Below are 16,898 nucleotides of genomic sequence, written 5' to 3' on the forward strand. Positions count from 1 at the left end.
TGGCATTTGGATGGAAGGAGCACTTGTAATATTATAACTGCGTGAAGAAGACAGGACAACCAGCAGAGGCACCAACAGGAATGCACAAACCGCTTTGTGTGTTCTTTTTCGTGCCTCGTATTGTCTTCCTGTCTCCTTCGCGCGGTTTTATATGCCAGCTAGCCCAACTTCATGCCTTACTTAAGGAGCATTTGCAGTTAATCCTTTTGCACCTTCCAACCACCTGAGAGGTCATGTTGGCATGTGCAAGACAGTTCACCAAGATATAATGAAAGTCGGTCGATGCCATTGATCGGAAAGCCTCCCTTCAGGACCATGTGTCCCTTCTTTATTAAGCACCCTTACAAAAATTTTAGACAGTCTATAGATATAGACATCTGTCTATAAAGTTTCTAGATTCTATATGGACCAACCCTAGAGAACAATCTCTAGGCAATACAAATCCTTTAGACAGTCTAATAGACAACCTATAGATTTATGGTCATACACTTTTAGTATACTTTTGTTTGTACACAGTCTACAGACTTTTAATAGACAAACATAAGTATCTATAGAAAGGCAATAGAGTCTATAAGAAGTCTCCAGGCAGTCTATAGACCATTTTCATAAGGGCTGCATCCGACGGTAGTTGCAATCCCTGCTGCTTATGCGAGGATTCTCTTCCCTTCGAGCTGTCGGCAAGAGCAACACTTGTGGGCGGCCAACTCGAGGAGGAGGACACCAAGTGCAGCGGCCAGTGAGCACAGCAGGACGAGGAAAGCAGCTCGCAGGTCTTCCAGGTGGAGCACTTCGTACTGGCCAGCCGCCGAGCGTCCGCCGCTTCCTCCGCTGTGATCGAGGAAGCAAGTGGCCGGCTTGCGGAATATCTCGTGCGGGAGCATGAAGGGCACGGCGGCTTCCTGCAACCAGCGGATCCTATCAAAGAAAGGAAAGACATATAGTGCTTATTAATGCTACCGCATTTAGATTGGCGTCATGCAGTTTCTGGTTTCTCCGAAGCGGAATGCCATGATAGGTCGAGAGAGGCCACGTGACTTTGTGACGTCATCACAACCGGCCTTGATGAGCCATCCTTTTAGTAGAGAGAGGTCATGAAACATTGTTACATCATCACAACCTGCCTACCGTGCAGGTGGCAGCGCTGAACACCGGATTGTGGGTAACTGCCCTCCCCCCCCCCGTGGCAGGTTGCATGAGGACCCAGTCATTATAAAGTTGCCCACCCATAAAAATTCCAAAGAACTACGGAAATTTTGAAAGCAGACCCACCCCAGAAAAGGGATTAAGGTTAATAAGTGGTGATTATTAGAAATATTTAGGTAGAAGAGTGGATCAGATTAGTATAACCCTCATGAGGAAATGGAATCTTCTTCAACATCATAGAAGTTGATGACTGATGCATACCATGTAGTGCTAAGGGAACCGGTTCCAACCGCAGTTTTGGCGACAAAATCACAAGAACTTTATCACTCATCGTACATATCCCCATAGCATTCAATAAAGGCTGTCGCATTTTCTTCTTTAATTATGTGGTTCAGAAGGCCCCCAAGTTTTTCTGACAGGCAACGAGAAAGGCACTCAGTTTGGTGAACATGGGTGTGATTTGTTGCAGCCAAATTCACATATTAATTCCAAAGATTCCGTAGCAAGCGTGCGTATTAACATTACCTTTACAGACCAAAAAAAAGTTTTGACACTAATAAGCATACGACTATTTTCTCAAAATTTTAGTCCGAAAATTTGCGGATCCTCACTAACGCTTTAGACATTCTGTCCCAGCTAATGACCCTTAGCCATAAAGTATCGCAAGGTCTCATTTCATGTGCATGGTTTTTCCTAATATTATATTAATGATTAGACGAATTCGCCACGCAAAAGATTTGATTAAGAAACGCCAAAGAATGAAAGGATCAAATCCCCCAGACAGAAAAGAATAGCCTCACTAGATAAGGTTCTAGCCTTAAACGTTCCAAGGTTCAGTTTTCGATGGCGGTCTGTGCCTGTCTGTTTATAGCGACCTGAATAATTTTATGAAGATATCGTACGCATTTGAGCGTTGGATATGTGTAATATATGAAAATGTAAAAAAGGAAGAGTGGACATAAAACAACAGAGATACTAAGAAGCAGAGTGGCACATTATAGTTTCCATCTCTCCTGGAGTAGTAAAATAATGTACTTTTGGCAGTCGTCGCCTCCCACCTTCGGTCCATGGCTGTGACGAGGCGGGGGTCGAGGCGCTTGTTCATGTACCAGCGGAAGTCGGCCGTCTCCACTCGCTGGCGCGACACGTGGAAGAAGGCGGGCTGCAGGGCGTCACAGAAGGGTGCCACGAAAACCCTGTTACCCGTGGCGTCCATGATGATGATCACTTCGCCGGCCACCACCTGACGCAGGGTGCGCTCCGAGTAGATCACGCTCTGCGGTAGCTCGCCGCGCATGCTCACGATGCGGTCGTGCAGGGCACGGTACGAGTCCAGGCCGGACAGCTGCGCCATCGAAGGAGTGGCCAGGAGAGAAATAGTGACATAATCCAGGATGGCCACTAATGGAATGAGAACATGACTTTACGGGTTTGTGACATAGTTTCTGGATGTGTGTACATTAATGGCTCTATGTGCATATTGAAGGGTGCACTCATCTAAAGAAGAGAAATGTGGCTCGAAAAGACACACACACACACTGACTAACAGAGGTCAAGACAACACTTTACTGCTACTACCATTTATGAGCAGGGCTAAAGAATGTCTTACGGCCACCTTGCAATGATTATCATGCTTGCTTGTGCTCTCCACGAGAAATTTTGAGTGCAAATGTTTTATTTTCCAGCAAATACATAACTCCTCCCAGTGGCTTTGGTACTTCGTATTCTAATTGTGTCCCTGTTCGGGCCAGAATCTCCTTCTTAAGTATGGTCAGACGTTCACATATCTGTATCGAGCGCTGAAATGGCAGGACGTTGGTGATGCAGTTGTCACGCTTTTCTAAATTTGACATTGCTTGTGATACAAAAAATTCATCGCACATTTAGATTATTACTTTTATTTCTCTTGTCTCCATGCCCGCTCGCCTTCGTCGGTACATTCAGGTGCAGTGATGGACCCGTGTAAAAGTCAGTCCACCTCAGTCTGCACGTCTGCTTATCCTGGTATGGTATTTGGGGTGGAACATCCCGAGGCTGCAGATGGGCCGTGACAAACGCTGTAACGGAAGGCTCCGGACTATTTGCCCCCTGTGGTTAATAACGTGCATTGAGTTCACACAACCCGACGCGTTGACTTAGTGGATAGAGCGCTCGGCTTCTTAGCCTGATGACTCGGGTGCAATCCCGGCAGCGGCAGTGGCGTTTCTGCTGAGGCGCAGCGAAAACATACCTGCAAGCTTTTCATGATATGACAAGTCAGCCACTATCGTCAGAAAACTTTATTCACGATAAAATATTCCCTCTTAGCTTAGGGCTTTTGTATGCAACCACCGCGTAACATTTGGTGCGCTATTGGCACGATTTATAGAAGTGCGCTGAGTACTGTACCAAGTAGCTTTGCAACAAGCCCTACCTTCAACATGTTCATCAGAGGCGTGGCCGTCAGTGTGATTGGGCGGATGGGGGGCCGCTTTTCCAGCATCTGCTCCAAGGTGTCGATGCGGGGCGCCGGAGAACGGATCAGCAGGGCAGCTTTAACCTGCGCCCGGCCAGCGTAAGTGTGAGAACAGATTTAAATGGAGTCCTGGCTGCACGTGTTTACAAGATATACGACCAAGCTCCTTACCGGACTCCAGATTCCCGCCCAGCGTATAGGCTTGAAGAACTGAGAACCACACCTGTACCGCATTATCGAATAGCATTGCAGTCTTCGGCTCATTCGTTTTATTCCTGGGCACAGTGTATTTCCTGAATTACCCTGTGATTAAAGGTTTTGAAGTATCCATGCAACCGTTTTAAGCTGCACTTCAAGTAACGAATGGAAAGGGCAGCCATCTGAATTAAGCCTCATCTTCTGACCTAGGACGATTTTTCCCGAAATGTATAGAAATGAAAAGATTATTTATTAGAAGATTTTCCAGGTGTCATTCCGTGTTATATGTTAATCGCCGCCTGTATGCGGCAGTACTTCTTTCTGTTGGCCTCGCGAAATGTGGCCAGACACTTCATGTAGAAAGCTAACAGCATAGAGTGAGATTGGAAGTGGTTGTCATATTGATCCTGACGATCACCCAGTGCGCGTGTGTCTGTTTCCGCCGCGCAACTTCTCTGACCTTTTAAAGCTCTTAGCACACAATTTTCTCCATTACGAATTTGGAGTTTTTTCTGAGGGATGTGCAACAACAGCCTGTCGGGGAATTTCCGTTTCTGATTAATCTATCACCCTTTACATATACTACATTTTATATGGACCAAGTAATATTTATCGCAATGTTTATATTATGTGGCAAATATTACCTTAATAATCAATAATATTCCTCAAAACAGTGAGCTTGGTAGCACATTCCCCACCATTTTTCTGGAGATGGGTTTTCTGACCTTTAATAATATCACTTTCTTCACTGCTTTAAGCGTGATATGCATGTTCTAAATAAACAATTGTGAAACAGCCCCGACGGTGTTGAAGTGCCATGTGCGCACGAATGAAAAAGGCGATCCCGACGATCTCGGCACTCTCGCGCTGGGCCCTCAAGGGACTCGCCTTGGCGCTCGGCCTCCGAATCGTCCCCGTCCCCTACGAAAGCTGGCTCGAACTCGTAACAATAACGATCCTGTAATGTGGTGTTTCTGTGTTACCACTTATTGTGACACTTTGTACAAAATGTGGCACATGCCCGTAAAAAGAACTATGATTGGTGTGTTCTATTGTAAACGGGACCAATTGCTTCCCTTAGAGGCTTGTATAAACTATTTGGACGGAAAAAAAAATTCTTGGGGAAATGACTCCCGGTGCCAGAAAGGGTTTAGACCATTAGAATAAAAGAAGGAAGAACCACAATAAGATTAAAGCAAAAAAAAGAAACGAGATAAATTAAACAGCCTCTTTATTAATTATGCACAGGCGCATTTGCCACCGTCCTGATTCAAAGAGCATGTCAAAAAGGTTTATGTGTCTATAAGAGAAAGTCATCCAAATAAACAACCGTCATCGTTAAGGGACAATATTTAAAAATTATTTACGGTGCTGGATGTTCGCTTGTCACTCACCTGACCAGTGATGTATTGGCCGATGACGAATGTGGCGATCATCCATGCAAGGAATAGAATCCGTGATGCGGCAGTCCTCAAGGGACTAGTGCTTGTGGCTGGGCACAGGAGCACAGCAAGAATTGGGGTTCTTCATGGCAACGCGCACGTGCCGAGCCCGATCACACAAATGAGGTGCAGGATTACAAAGTTCCCGGTTAAATAAAGTACTGCATAAATGCTCTTAATGTGGAGGTTCGATAATAGATGCAGACCGGAGATGGAAGTAGGATTTGCAGGTAATAAACCTTATGCACGGCAGTGGCGACAAGTGGCGACAAATGGCGACCAGTGGCGACAAGTGGCGACCAGTGGTGACCAGTGGCGAAGCAGGGTTTTCTTTTTATGCTATAGGATTTATGCTACGGAATTTATGTCATAAGATGCCACCCGCATCACTGGATTCACACGGGTGCCTGCTTGGGCATGTCACTTAGGTAGCTGCTAGCGACGTGGCACCGCTTATGTTAAGCGGCCGCTTGTATAATATCGCAAGGTACTGCCGTGACTGCTGGGTGCTTCTCTTAAAACGTCGTGTCACGAAGAAAAAAAGAAGTGGAATTGTTTGCCCATTTTTATACTACGGCGCTAGTCATGAGGTGTTCTCTCTATTATAATAGCAAGTGTGCAGCAGGCACGAACTCAAGTGAATGGAAGAGCAGAACAAACGGTAATAAAAGAGGGCTTGCTTCACCAAACTGAATGGTCTTGGCTTTCATCGAAACCAAGGAGGCATTGATTTTGAAAGCCGGCGACAAACGAGAAAGAACGCCTGGTCGGGAAAACCGGATACCCATCATTGCACATCCATCATGCACATTCCCTTAAAGACGAAGTGCTCAACATTAACAGCAATCCAGGACAAATGGTTTTGGTTTCTGCGGCTCCCACCACGTTGCGTACGGCTTTGAACATTAAAAAATAGCGTCTTGACATCATCCGCGACGTGAGAGAGAAAGACAATGACATATGGTTGCGGTGTAGAACATGAGAGGCCGCAGGTCATAGCGGCATAGTACCGCGCCGTGACCTCTCACTTGATGGCTGGCCGGAGATCCGTTTTCATATTGTGGCTCTTCACAACAATGGGAGAGCGTTGTAACATGAGTGGCTGCTTTTATCGTGACTTTTATGCAATATTTTCGACGTTATCAGTGCATGACTTACTGAGTGTAGACTAAAACAGTATGCACAAAAGTAATCACTTCTTTCTTCGAACAAGTCACGTTCATTCTAGGCGTTTAAATTACATAGAATGAAATGTAGATAAGCCACTCAAGGCCGATAGATATCGGTCACCGGATGTTAGGCCTAAAGATCGCAGCCAACGCCCTGTCTCGTATCACTATAGGATCTTGTGAACAGTTAATTAACTAGTGCAACTACGTATCCCAATTAAATACTTACATTTCATGAGGAGAGACTCGGCGTATATCCAGAACACCACTTTCACTGCAGACATCCATGACTGGTGTGCGCGAACTAATGACCAGGCAGATAGGAACACCAGCAGCGCCATGGACGCAAACAGTAGCGCAATCGTCTGTTTTTTTTTTCGGAAAAAAAGGACCTAAAATATTACGAGGCATCAGTGAAGCACAACAATTCGCCTTAGCTATAGTCTTTTTCTTTCGTATGTTTAGTTCCTTTTTTTGTTTCATAGTTGCTAAAAGAGAGAAAACAGCAAAGGCTCAGGTGGTTGGTCAATGCGTTCTCTCAGGAAGGTACCAAGCGAAGATGAGATCTTGAGCTGTGGCATCGGCCTGTATTTACCCATGGATAAGCACAAACTCCCATTTGGTGATCATCAAGTTGCCCGTCGTTACTTTAGCATGGTCTCCAGGTGTAGACGAGGTCTAACTGAAACCAAATTCCCGTCTTATCGAAAACCTTCAGCTATTCCGTTTCTCGGTTTCATATCATTTGCCGTCGATGGTATCCTTTCCATTTTGCGCCGTGCAGACTATTTCCTCACGTTGTTTATTGCCAACAGCCATGCTAAATATTGAACAAGCAGTTCTATACCAGCAACTTGTTACAATTACTTACAAGACAACAATACTTTTTACCGTGGTCAGTGGTCGTGATTCTTTTCGAAGCGTCATTATACGTGTGCAGCAACTGTGGTAGCGACTGCCGAAAAGGTATTCTCAAACACTGAGACCAAGTACCGCAATCCTGAATATATTGCCGATAACCTTAGTACTACAGACTACTCAAGGCGTTAATTAAATCCGCCATTAACGGAAACATTGCAAGGACGGCCTACGGGTACGCGGCAAGAACAAAAATTATTCTATCTAGGATGCGAAAGCATTTGTTTGCAACTACAGAGAAAGGCAGCGTGCTGTGTGTGATGGCTCCAGTGATTAACGTATTGCTAGAATACTTGAAAGCCTATCGTAGCTCAGGAAATATTCAAAATGCATTTACTGAAGCAGGTCAAGGTGGCATTGCTGCCGAGCTTAAAGTGTAACTCCGGAGGTTTTCAGACACTCACTGACGTCCATAAAAACGTACTCTACATTGTCCTCTAAATCAAGATTACCAATGAGAAATGACACGGCTGATAAAAGTTCACTTTTCTCGGAAAATAGATTTAAAAATAGCCCCCTCACTCCGGACCTTCCTTTTAAGGAGAGATAGAGAGCTCTTGAATTAAAAACAGATTTTAGCCGGCGTGAATATTAGCTAACATGCTGCATTGCGCCGGGGAAGGAATTAAGGAGTAAAGATTGAAGAAGTATGCTAGAAAAGAGTGCAGTCATTATGTGCTTCATAGGTATCCTACAGACGATGCGGACAGATAATGTTACGTATTACTATCATCACGTGAGCTATACTAGTAATATTTTGCTATTCCTAGGGATGCACTACAGTTAGGTCCCAAATTTTCGGTGGCCCTTATGTATGTGTTCTTGGGCAGCGGTGCTCACCATCGGCGGGAAGGAGTCGGTGGAGGAGAAGCCGCCGGTGAGGTAGGGTCTGCGCATTGCGCTCAGCATGGGCACGTCCTCGTAGATGTGCGCCTCGGCAGCGTAAAGGAAGCGCAGGTAGTCCACCTTCAAGGAAAACGGACCCACGGCCACGTCCGCCTCCTGCGCGCAAGGTGGCGCTGCACACGGGCCTGGCGATAATACTGACAGAACACGTATCGTCAATGTCATCGCTGTCCACCGCGCAAAGTCTACTGCAGGTCAAAGTCTTAATTCTCCCACTCATCCCTACTTAGTCGTGTTCTTAGTGAGCCACGGCCACGCCGTCCAAGCTAATTTCCTAATCTCTCTTCCCCAGCCGACGCTTTCATTCTCAGCTACTCCTTTCTGCGTATCTATCCTGTGCTAGTACCTTCTAGTAATGGTACTAGTATCTACTAGTATCCGTTCATTTACGCGTCCCTCATAGCCTGAGTCGCTTTTGGACGTTGAACCCCATAAGCCACAAATCAATCAATTCATTTTCGTTCACATACTGGTGGGTTTCATTTACGTTCATTACGCATACCCAGATATTTTGCGCACCACGCGGGTTCTTAACGCGCACTGATATCGCACAGTACACGGGCTTCTGGAATTTCACCTCCTTCAAATTGGACCTCAGCAGCCGGGATCGAACCGCCATCTTTGGGCTCAGCAGCCGAGCACCATAACCGCTGAGCCACCGCGGCGGCACGGAGTGAAGTATAATAGAAGAAAACTAAGTAAAAGGCTTCAAAGTACAAGCTTTGTTTACGGAATTGGATAGTTTGCTAAGATAGGTAGCCGCGGAACGCAACAGGAGACCTTTGATTAGAGTTCAGTGGAAGTACCCTTTGTCGTGAAGGGGAAGCGGCTAGGCTGATTATGATAGTAAGAATTACGCACTGTTTATAGTCAGTGATTCCTTTAAGCTTGACGAGTTAAATCAATATACAGTCGAGCTGCTGATCGAACACCGTGAGGCATTAATAGCGCGCAAAAATAACCGGGATAGATAGGACATCAAACCAGGCCCTTGTGTGTATAACGGAAAGTTCAGTTATTGGTGCTGGTTATGGGTGTAGCGCATGTGTCAGCCTTCTTCACTGGTCTTCGTCTGTTTGCGTTCGATACATGCGTTTGTGTGTGTCCCTTCCTGCTTACCTTGCATCCTTGTAATGTCTCAGGATTTAGGCTCTGCGGTATTGAGAGAGAGAGAGAGAGAGAGAGAGCGCCATGCGTACGTTTCTCTGCAGCATTCCCAGGGGACCGGTGAAGTTGCCATCGTCCAGCAGGTTCCCCCAGTACGAGTCGACGCTGTCGAGTATGTCGTAGCTGCATCATTGGAAGTATCGACAGATACGCATCAAAACATACTCTATTTCTTTGTGGTGTGTGCCAACGTTTTTTGCATAAGACGCATAAAAACCATGCGGAAAGTTCATGTAACAGACATCCATCTTTCATTACGACTCCAACACATGTTTTCGCTTTCTTCATGCTAATTCTGCTCAAGTTTCGACATTTTCAAGTGGCAGAGCTCCATCTGCTAGCGAATCCGATGTCATATTACTGCATCTACCCATAATGTTTCTATTGTATGCACATGAAACCAGTTCCATACAGCCCCAAGCAATGTACGGTTGACAAAAGCTTAGCCTACTGCTGTGCCAGATAATGCTAAGAAAAACAATGCAAACGCGGTAAAAATATGTTTCCTCTTTCCCTTTTTATGCCCTTTAAGGTGTGACGCTCTAAATGTGAGCAAATTTTCTGTAGCCATTATGCTTTAAACTCTAAGTGCATCTGCTTACTTGCGCGATATTCAGGAGATCTTTGTGCCAAATCTCTACATTTTTTTTATTTAGCAATCACGAATCTTAGCAGGCGTCCAATCAAAAGTTCTTGGTACCTGATGTTTAAAGAGGCTGTGATGTTTCCAAAGAGTGACCCCGTCAGGCCGTAGACTTGCCTCTTGCCGTCTTGCATCACGCCCATCGTGTATGGAAAATAGTCGAACTGGGAGCGCATCAGCATATATGAAGAAAAAAAATCACCGACTGTACATACGTACGGGTGAACAGTGCACTTATTTGGTCTTTCTGTCCGCGCTAAAAAATGGTCGTAATTGCATTGCACAGTGAGGACTTTAACGTTAAGATGCAATATTTCTTGGCTAGTTTTCTTCAACAAATGTTCCCATGACGCGTAAAACTGCTTTTTATTTTGCTTCGATGTCCAATGCGCTTTCTTTAGATGTTTGATTAATATAACGAGTCCAACATGTTAAAGCTGTACATCCAATGCACTCCGAAAATCATGTGAAAAGAAATGATGGTTGGTCAGAGGCGACATGCACGATGAGTTTGGGACACAAACTACTGTTCTCTTATCTGAGAACGGGAAAAACTGCGTAGGCAGCAGGGGAACGATAGAATAAACGGACACTGCAACGAGATTTTTCGGCAGTGTACTTTTTTGCCGAATTTTAAGACTGTAACATTTTGTCAACCCACTTGACTTGTCAACCCACTTGACTTTCTGTCCATAAAACGGCACTGTATGCCACTCTGTATGTTTAACCCGCCATACATGATTATGAAGAAGAGGAAAATAAACTTTTGAGTGAAATATTTATCTTCCACAAATGAAATGCGTGTGATCGTCTTCGTAATAGTATTATGGTTGTCACATTCTTTAAATACCTGCCCCCATTTCAAGCAGCTCAAAGAATAATGTTCTATTGACATCATGTTGCACACTTTTTTCAACTTTTGTGACGTTTTTTTTTTAAGCTTAGGACTTACACAGGTTCTACAAAAGCTCCACTGCATGGTTTAGAGACAAAGGTGTTGGACTCTTTGCTTTTGGCAAAATCTATCCGTTATACCACCCGTTGAACGCAATTGACCATGACTGATTTGCGTGCTCCTTAATATAGTAGCTCCCCAAGTAACAGTAACAGACGTGCTGTTATTAAACTAAGAATAAGTATTGGGTTGTCAAAGCTGTACCACCCGCCATTTTACATTGACATAACCATAGTCACCACCAATGCCAGTTCTGCATAGCGTCGTTCTATTCAAGAGCCTCTGTCTAGCATGTTTTATCAGTACTCTTGAGAGAAAGCTCGAATCGCATTCTTCATCCCAACTTCTCTCTTAGCTCTTTTTTTAAAGGGATATTTGTTGCCACAGGGCATAAAAGGGTATGTAGTGATGGAATCACGAGGATGCTTAAATGAATGAAAAAGGGTTCGCTGATCTAATGTAGTCGACCCATGGCGACCAAAATTCTCGACTAAAAGACCAGACTAAGTTAAGTCTCTTGTATTTCGCACTTACAAACACTTACCGGTCCTTTAACAACTTTAAGAACAAGGTTTCCGAAATCTTCCTTGGCCATTGCACTTCTGACTCAAGTGGCAGAGTAATTTCAAGAACGCACACGACCGTCTGGGGTTATATGAAAACTGAAGGCTCGCTTGGTCTCCTCTTTCCAGCCCGTAGCGAGTGTCAAGACAAAGCAAGTAACTGAACATCGTTTTCTAGCGGCTTTTTATACCGGCAACGGGAGAGAAGCGTTTATCCTGAAAACATCCCAGTCGACCTCCCACCGCAAGGTTCAAGCCTTTCGCGCTGGCCTCTAGTGGTATTTTCATTCCAGCTTATCTTCCAATCTTTCAAGGACTCGACGACATCGACGAATGTATAAACCTTGCGAAAAGTTGGAACGCACGTGTTATTTCGCAAACCATATTGTAAATAGGAGCCTGCTGGCTAATAGACCAACCGTGACAATGAAACAAATACGGTCGTACAAAATCTACCACGTACAGCTTAAGTGCTTAGCAATAAAAGTAAACTCAATCAAGTGCGAACTCCGGAGCAACACAGCACAATCAGATTGTGTTTCTGTGAGTCCCATTGTGCTATTCGGAAAAGAAGCCATTTGAGTTCTGTACTGAGATGATTTTGTACAGCCAACGGGCTATACAGTCTGAAATGTCAGGCATATCAATATGTGCATTGCAGCTAGGAATGTTCCACCTTTATTGAGTGTGCCTCGCTCCACAGGGCAGGTGCAAAACTTTCTTGGGCCGTCCGCTTCGAGAATGACAAGCATCTATAATGTCCCAATCGGTTCGTTTCGAACTCCGAGAATGTAGTTGACATGAGACGTGAGAAACATTTGCAATTGATTCGGTGCCTTTCTTTCCCAGGCGTTGCCACCATATCAGATCAACAGTACATTCGACGGCTGCCTATCCATTTATATTTGCGATCAATGTACACGGCACCATGTACACGCAGCAGTTGTGTGCGGAACGATGTTCCGCACACACTTTCGCTATAAATCAACTTTGCCCATTACTGTCGAAATTGAAATCTCACTTGTGTGCTCAAGTACTTTATAAACTGGAGCACATAAAGGTTCGAGTGGGTCGAACCAGCAAGAAGTAGTGGGCTAGCGCCTACCTGAAGGCCTATATTATGAGTGCATTCTTTTGTTCGCCTGTGTAGTTGTTAGTAAGTCAGCTTACCATGGTACACATCATAGGTTCAACTACGAAATAAACTTTTGGTTCGTACTGATAACACAAATTTTCCATTTCTTGTTCTTCTAAGAGGAAAAACGAAGATGGGAATTGGAGAGAACTACTCAGAAAAGAAAAAACGGTAATATTTTTCATTATGCTTGGACAAGAATTATTATAAGCAGGAATGCGGTGTTTCATTTACTACTGCTTCTAACTCTGAGTGCAAGCAGGGCGATAACACACAACGGGAGCAGATTGAATATTTACTGATCAGTAGACATGTAACGCTTGCCGTATGAGCAGAGTTATGTAGCCGTTCAAAAATACTGGCTAAAGAACTTAGCACACCTGCCTTCTTTCGAGGTTCTATAGTAGTAACGGCAGTCTCGAAAAAGTAAGTTATGTTACAGCTTGCTAAGCATAAGTTAAGCATCTTAGGCACCCAACTACTGCATCACTATTGCAGTCTTTTGTAATCAGCAGTCAAGGAGCAGGCGACCGTACTAATGCTCAGACCTATCATTTTTTAACAGTCGCTGTAACCCTTTTCCCGGCATAACTTAAACCAAGAATAGCTAAGAAAATTCCTGCGATTTAGGTACTTAAAACATTTTCAACTGGCGGTTAAGCCAGTATGAAGCTGCTTCAGTACCAGCAACAAAAACCTTTTTTCTAACTCCTTTTTTCGATTTCGCGCAAATTTTGATATTTCTATGCAATCGGTGTTCAGCGCAACGTTTCAGCAACAGGCAACGAAGGCTAGTTCTCAGTTTCACTTAAACTAAACATCACACTCAGCTTTCGCGTTCCATGACGTCACTGCGGAATACAAATACTCGACCAGTCTGTACACCAGTCTCAAGGGGTTTTGAACACAGCAGCTGCATGGGCCAGTGAGTGACCACTGACCTACATCCGTTATTGAAAAAGAAAACTCATCGTACCGTTACAAGTCAGTTTTGGCTTATGGGGATTTAGCGTCCCGCAGCAACTCAGGTTATAGAGGACGTCGAAGTGGGGGGCACTGGATAATTTCGACCACCGGGGGTTCTTTGGTTTACAATGGCATTGTACAGTACACGAGTCTAACATTTCGCCTCCATCTAAATGTGACCACAGTGGCAGGGATCAAACCCACGTCTTTCGGTTCAGCAGCCGAGCACTACAGCCACTAAGCAACCACTTTTTTTTATTGCAGACATAAGCACACAGTATATACCCAATAGCCGCCTGCCAAGCTGTGACTGACGTATAAAGGCTAAAATTGTCTAAATGTCTAAGTTTTCAATGTACGGGAGCCAGTCAAGTGCTGGATCCTCAATTTTGACTGTTTCAGTATACCTCGCAGTTGTTGCTTTAAACTATGCTCTCTAAATGGTCATGCGCCAAGGTCTGTGTGACGCACCGCCATTCTGCTCTTCCATATACTATGCAATCCCAAAGCCATAACAGCCTTGTAAGGCACACCATCCTCGTTTTCAACCGGGGGGTGTCCAACGCCGTGGGAGTCAAGCAAAAAATTCTTCATACCGGTCCTTTCTAGGATGTCAACAAAAAAAACTGCGTCCCAGTAGTCCACACCAAGAAAGCATGATCAGTCGTTTCATCTTGCCAATCCTCCCTCACCCTCACCTCACCGAGCGATGCCATCATGAGGGCTCGCCCTCGTGAGGGACTAGCGGTTTGTCGGACGCAAACAGTAGTAGTACGAGAGACGTCATCACTCCGTATGTGTGGCGCCAACAAATGCTTCGCACTGCACTGCCTTTTTTAATATAATCTCATCCAGTATAATGGGCTTGGAGCTACAAAACTCCCATCTTTTATTTTTCTTCATCAGGAATTGTACATAAGCCGATGTTGATCACTCTCGATGATCCTTGTGAACATCTTTTATTTTATTATGACTTCGCATTACGAACGACTCGCTTTATGGACACTCTCTGTCGAGAATTCAAGTGTCCATATTAACGAGACATGACTGTATTGTCGTCTTCTGTGATAGCAGGTGTTACATTGCATGTCTCACTGTATGGTTGGTATACCTTCGCAGCATTACAGCTTCTATTGAAGAAAGTCTGGCAGCTATGTGAAGGACCGTTGTGAAGGGCACTTTCGGCCAAGTACATTTCGCACGTTTGCGCACCTGAAATTGGATTAGCGACATACGTTAGCACTGAACAGCGGCTTCGATAGAAAGTCAACACGATGTTATGACACTGTTTTCTGAAATGACCGTGGTGAAGATAGGCGTGGATGACAGCGATAGTTTTGCTACATTCTCTTTGTACTTTTCATTTATGTTGTGCATACTTCTTGTGGCCTGCTTTTGGCAGTCTTACTTTCTATTCCAATCAGTGCAGAAACTCGTTCAGAATTGGGTATGTAAAAACATGTCAGGAAACAACTACTGTAGTTAACGCCCTATAAAAACTTCTTTGAGCTGCCGTCAGTTTGTAGTAGTAAATAATTCCCCTTCCCCTCCAGTTCCTGTTGATTCCGGCGTTCCCCAAGGATCTGTTCTTGGGCCACTCCTCTTCTTGATTTTTATTAATGACATTGTCGATAACATCTCAGTTTCTGTTAGATTATATGCTGACGATTGTGTGTTATATGAAAAGATTACTACTACTGAGGACCACGTACGGTTAAATAACGATTTCACTAAGATAATAACATGGTGTGACCAATGGCAAATGTGCGTTAATTATGATAAAACAGTGTTCATGCGTATAACCCAGAAAAAGAAGCCTCTTTTGTTTAACTATACTGCTAAAAACAAAGTTCTCTCTCAAGTGAATACTTACAAATACCTAGGTCTGCGGATCTGCAATAACCTCTCCTGGACAGAGCACATTGACAACGTTACAGCTAATGCCCTACGCAAACTATTTTTCCTCCGACGTGCTCTGAAGCTCGGCCCCCCCAGTGTACGTTCACTTTCGTATAACACTATTATTCGCCCTATGTTAGAATATGCCGTCATAATCTGGGATCCTTTCACTAAATCTAACATTGCTAAATTAGACAGAGTCCGAAAGAAAGCAGCACGGTTTATTTACAATTCATATAACCGCACATCTATCACTGCACTTCTTAATCAAAGTGGTTTGCTTCCAGTCTCTCATAGAAATCGCATCTGTCGTCTAAAATTTTTATTTCAGTTAATCAAAGGTCAGTACAATATTGACACATCCAATATTATATCGTTCTCCTCAGGGTACAACACAAGACAACGCCATGATTTTACAGTAACACCATTAAACGCACGAAATAACACCTTTAAGTACTCTTTTTTCCCCAGAACGATTACAGACTGGAATAATCTAACTAATGATGCAGTAACCCAAACTTCACTAAAAAGGTTTGAAAGCCACCTTTAACTTTTTTTATAATGTCGTACCGCTACATTTCTTTGTTTCATTGTTTCTTGATCTTAAATTGTTGATCAATTGTTCTTGACTGTTTGCTTGTTCCTGAGGTCGTTTTTGTTGTTTCCAGAATTTATGTATTGTGTGCCCACCCCTGCGAAGGTCTTGTAAAGGATCGCAGTATCAATAAATAAATAATGAAAAGAATCTGTTTTTCAAGTGACATCTGCGGCGATGAATCGAAGAAGCTAATACTATGGAGAGAGGGGGAGGGGGAGGGGGTAAACCAAGCTTTGCAGCGGATTATATAAGGCTCAGCCGATCAGCGACAGCGGCTTTGCGCGACCAAACGCCAATGCGATAAGGCGGCGAAACGTGTCGCTAGCAGAAAAGAAGAAAAACGGACGAGCGGAGCACCAGACACGAACACAATATGGCTGAGAGCCATTCAAAGAGTGCTCTTACCAGCGTGTCGTTGACTGTGCGACACTACTGCTGCGAAACGTTTTATGCTCTTACCTGCTACCGGCGACAATATACACCTCGCAGCTTTTTTTTAACTTTTCTGATTTGCTCCTGGACGTTTCTGAACCACCCAATTTCTGAACGTCGCCAGTTGTCGGCCACATAATGATTTAAGCTAATGATTTAAGCGTTAACATAATGATTGAAGCGTTAAGCTCGCACCTTAAGGTGCAAGCTTAACGCTCGGTCAAATTGGTGATTGCTTGCCTCATAGGCGAAAACTAGAAACTGGTACTAAAACGGTTCTGAAGTGGGAGCATATATGTGGCGGTTGTG

The 16,898-nt window shown here is 44.3% G+C and overlaps 1 protein-coding gene across 1 annotated transcript; it reads right to left on the minus strand.

The window, feature by feature from the left end:
* Positions 1 to 644: 644 nt before the first annotated feature.
* Positions 645 to 11,591, minus strand: LOC144103742 (uncharacterized). The gene is made up of 9 exons (XM_077636397.1): positions 11,541 to 11,591; positions 10,099 to 10,205; positions 9,431 to 9,521; positions 8,166 to 8,327; positions 6,637 to 6,772; positions 5,191 to 5,288; positions 3,557 to 3,682; positions 2,202 to 2,488; positions 645 to 915 (listed from the first exon to the last, which is right to left on the minus strand). Exons 1-9 carry the CDS (start codon positions 11,589 to 11,591, stop codon positions 645 to 647), a joined length of 1,329 nt encoding a protein of 442 aa, XP_077492523.1.
* Positions 11,592 to 16,898: the final 5,307 nt, after the last annotated feature.

This window comes from Amblyomma americanum, chromosome 9 (genome assembly GCF_052857255.1).
Source record: "Amblyomma americanum isolate KBUSLIRL-KWMA chromosome 9, ASM5285725v1, whole genome shotgun sequence".
Classification (NCBI taxonomy): Eukaryota; Metazoa; Arthropoda; class Arachnida; order Ixodida; family Ixodidae; genus Amblyomma; species Amblyomma americanum.

Bases quoted from the DNA above. Each gene is read 5' to 3' on its own strand.
- LOC144103742 (XM_077636397.1), bottom strand. From the start codon at position 11,591: ATGGCCAAGGAAGATTTCGGAAACCTTGTTCTTAAAGTTGTTAAAGGA. The intron at 8,328-9,430 runs GTACGCATGGCG...CCTTGCGCGCAG, and splicing joins TGGGAATGCTGCAGAGAAAC to GAGGCGGACGTGGCCGTGGG. The intron at 3,683-5,190 runs GTGAGTGACAAG...GGCCGGGCGCAG, and splicing joins GCCAATACATCACTGGTCAG to GTTAAAGCTGCCCTGCTGAT.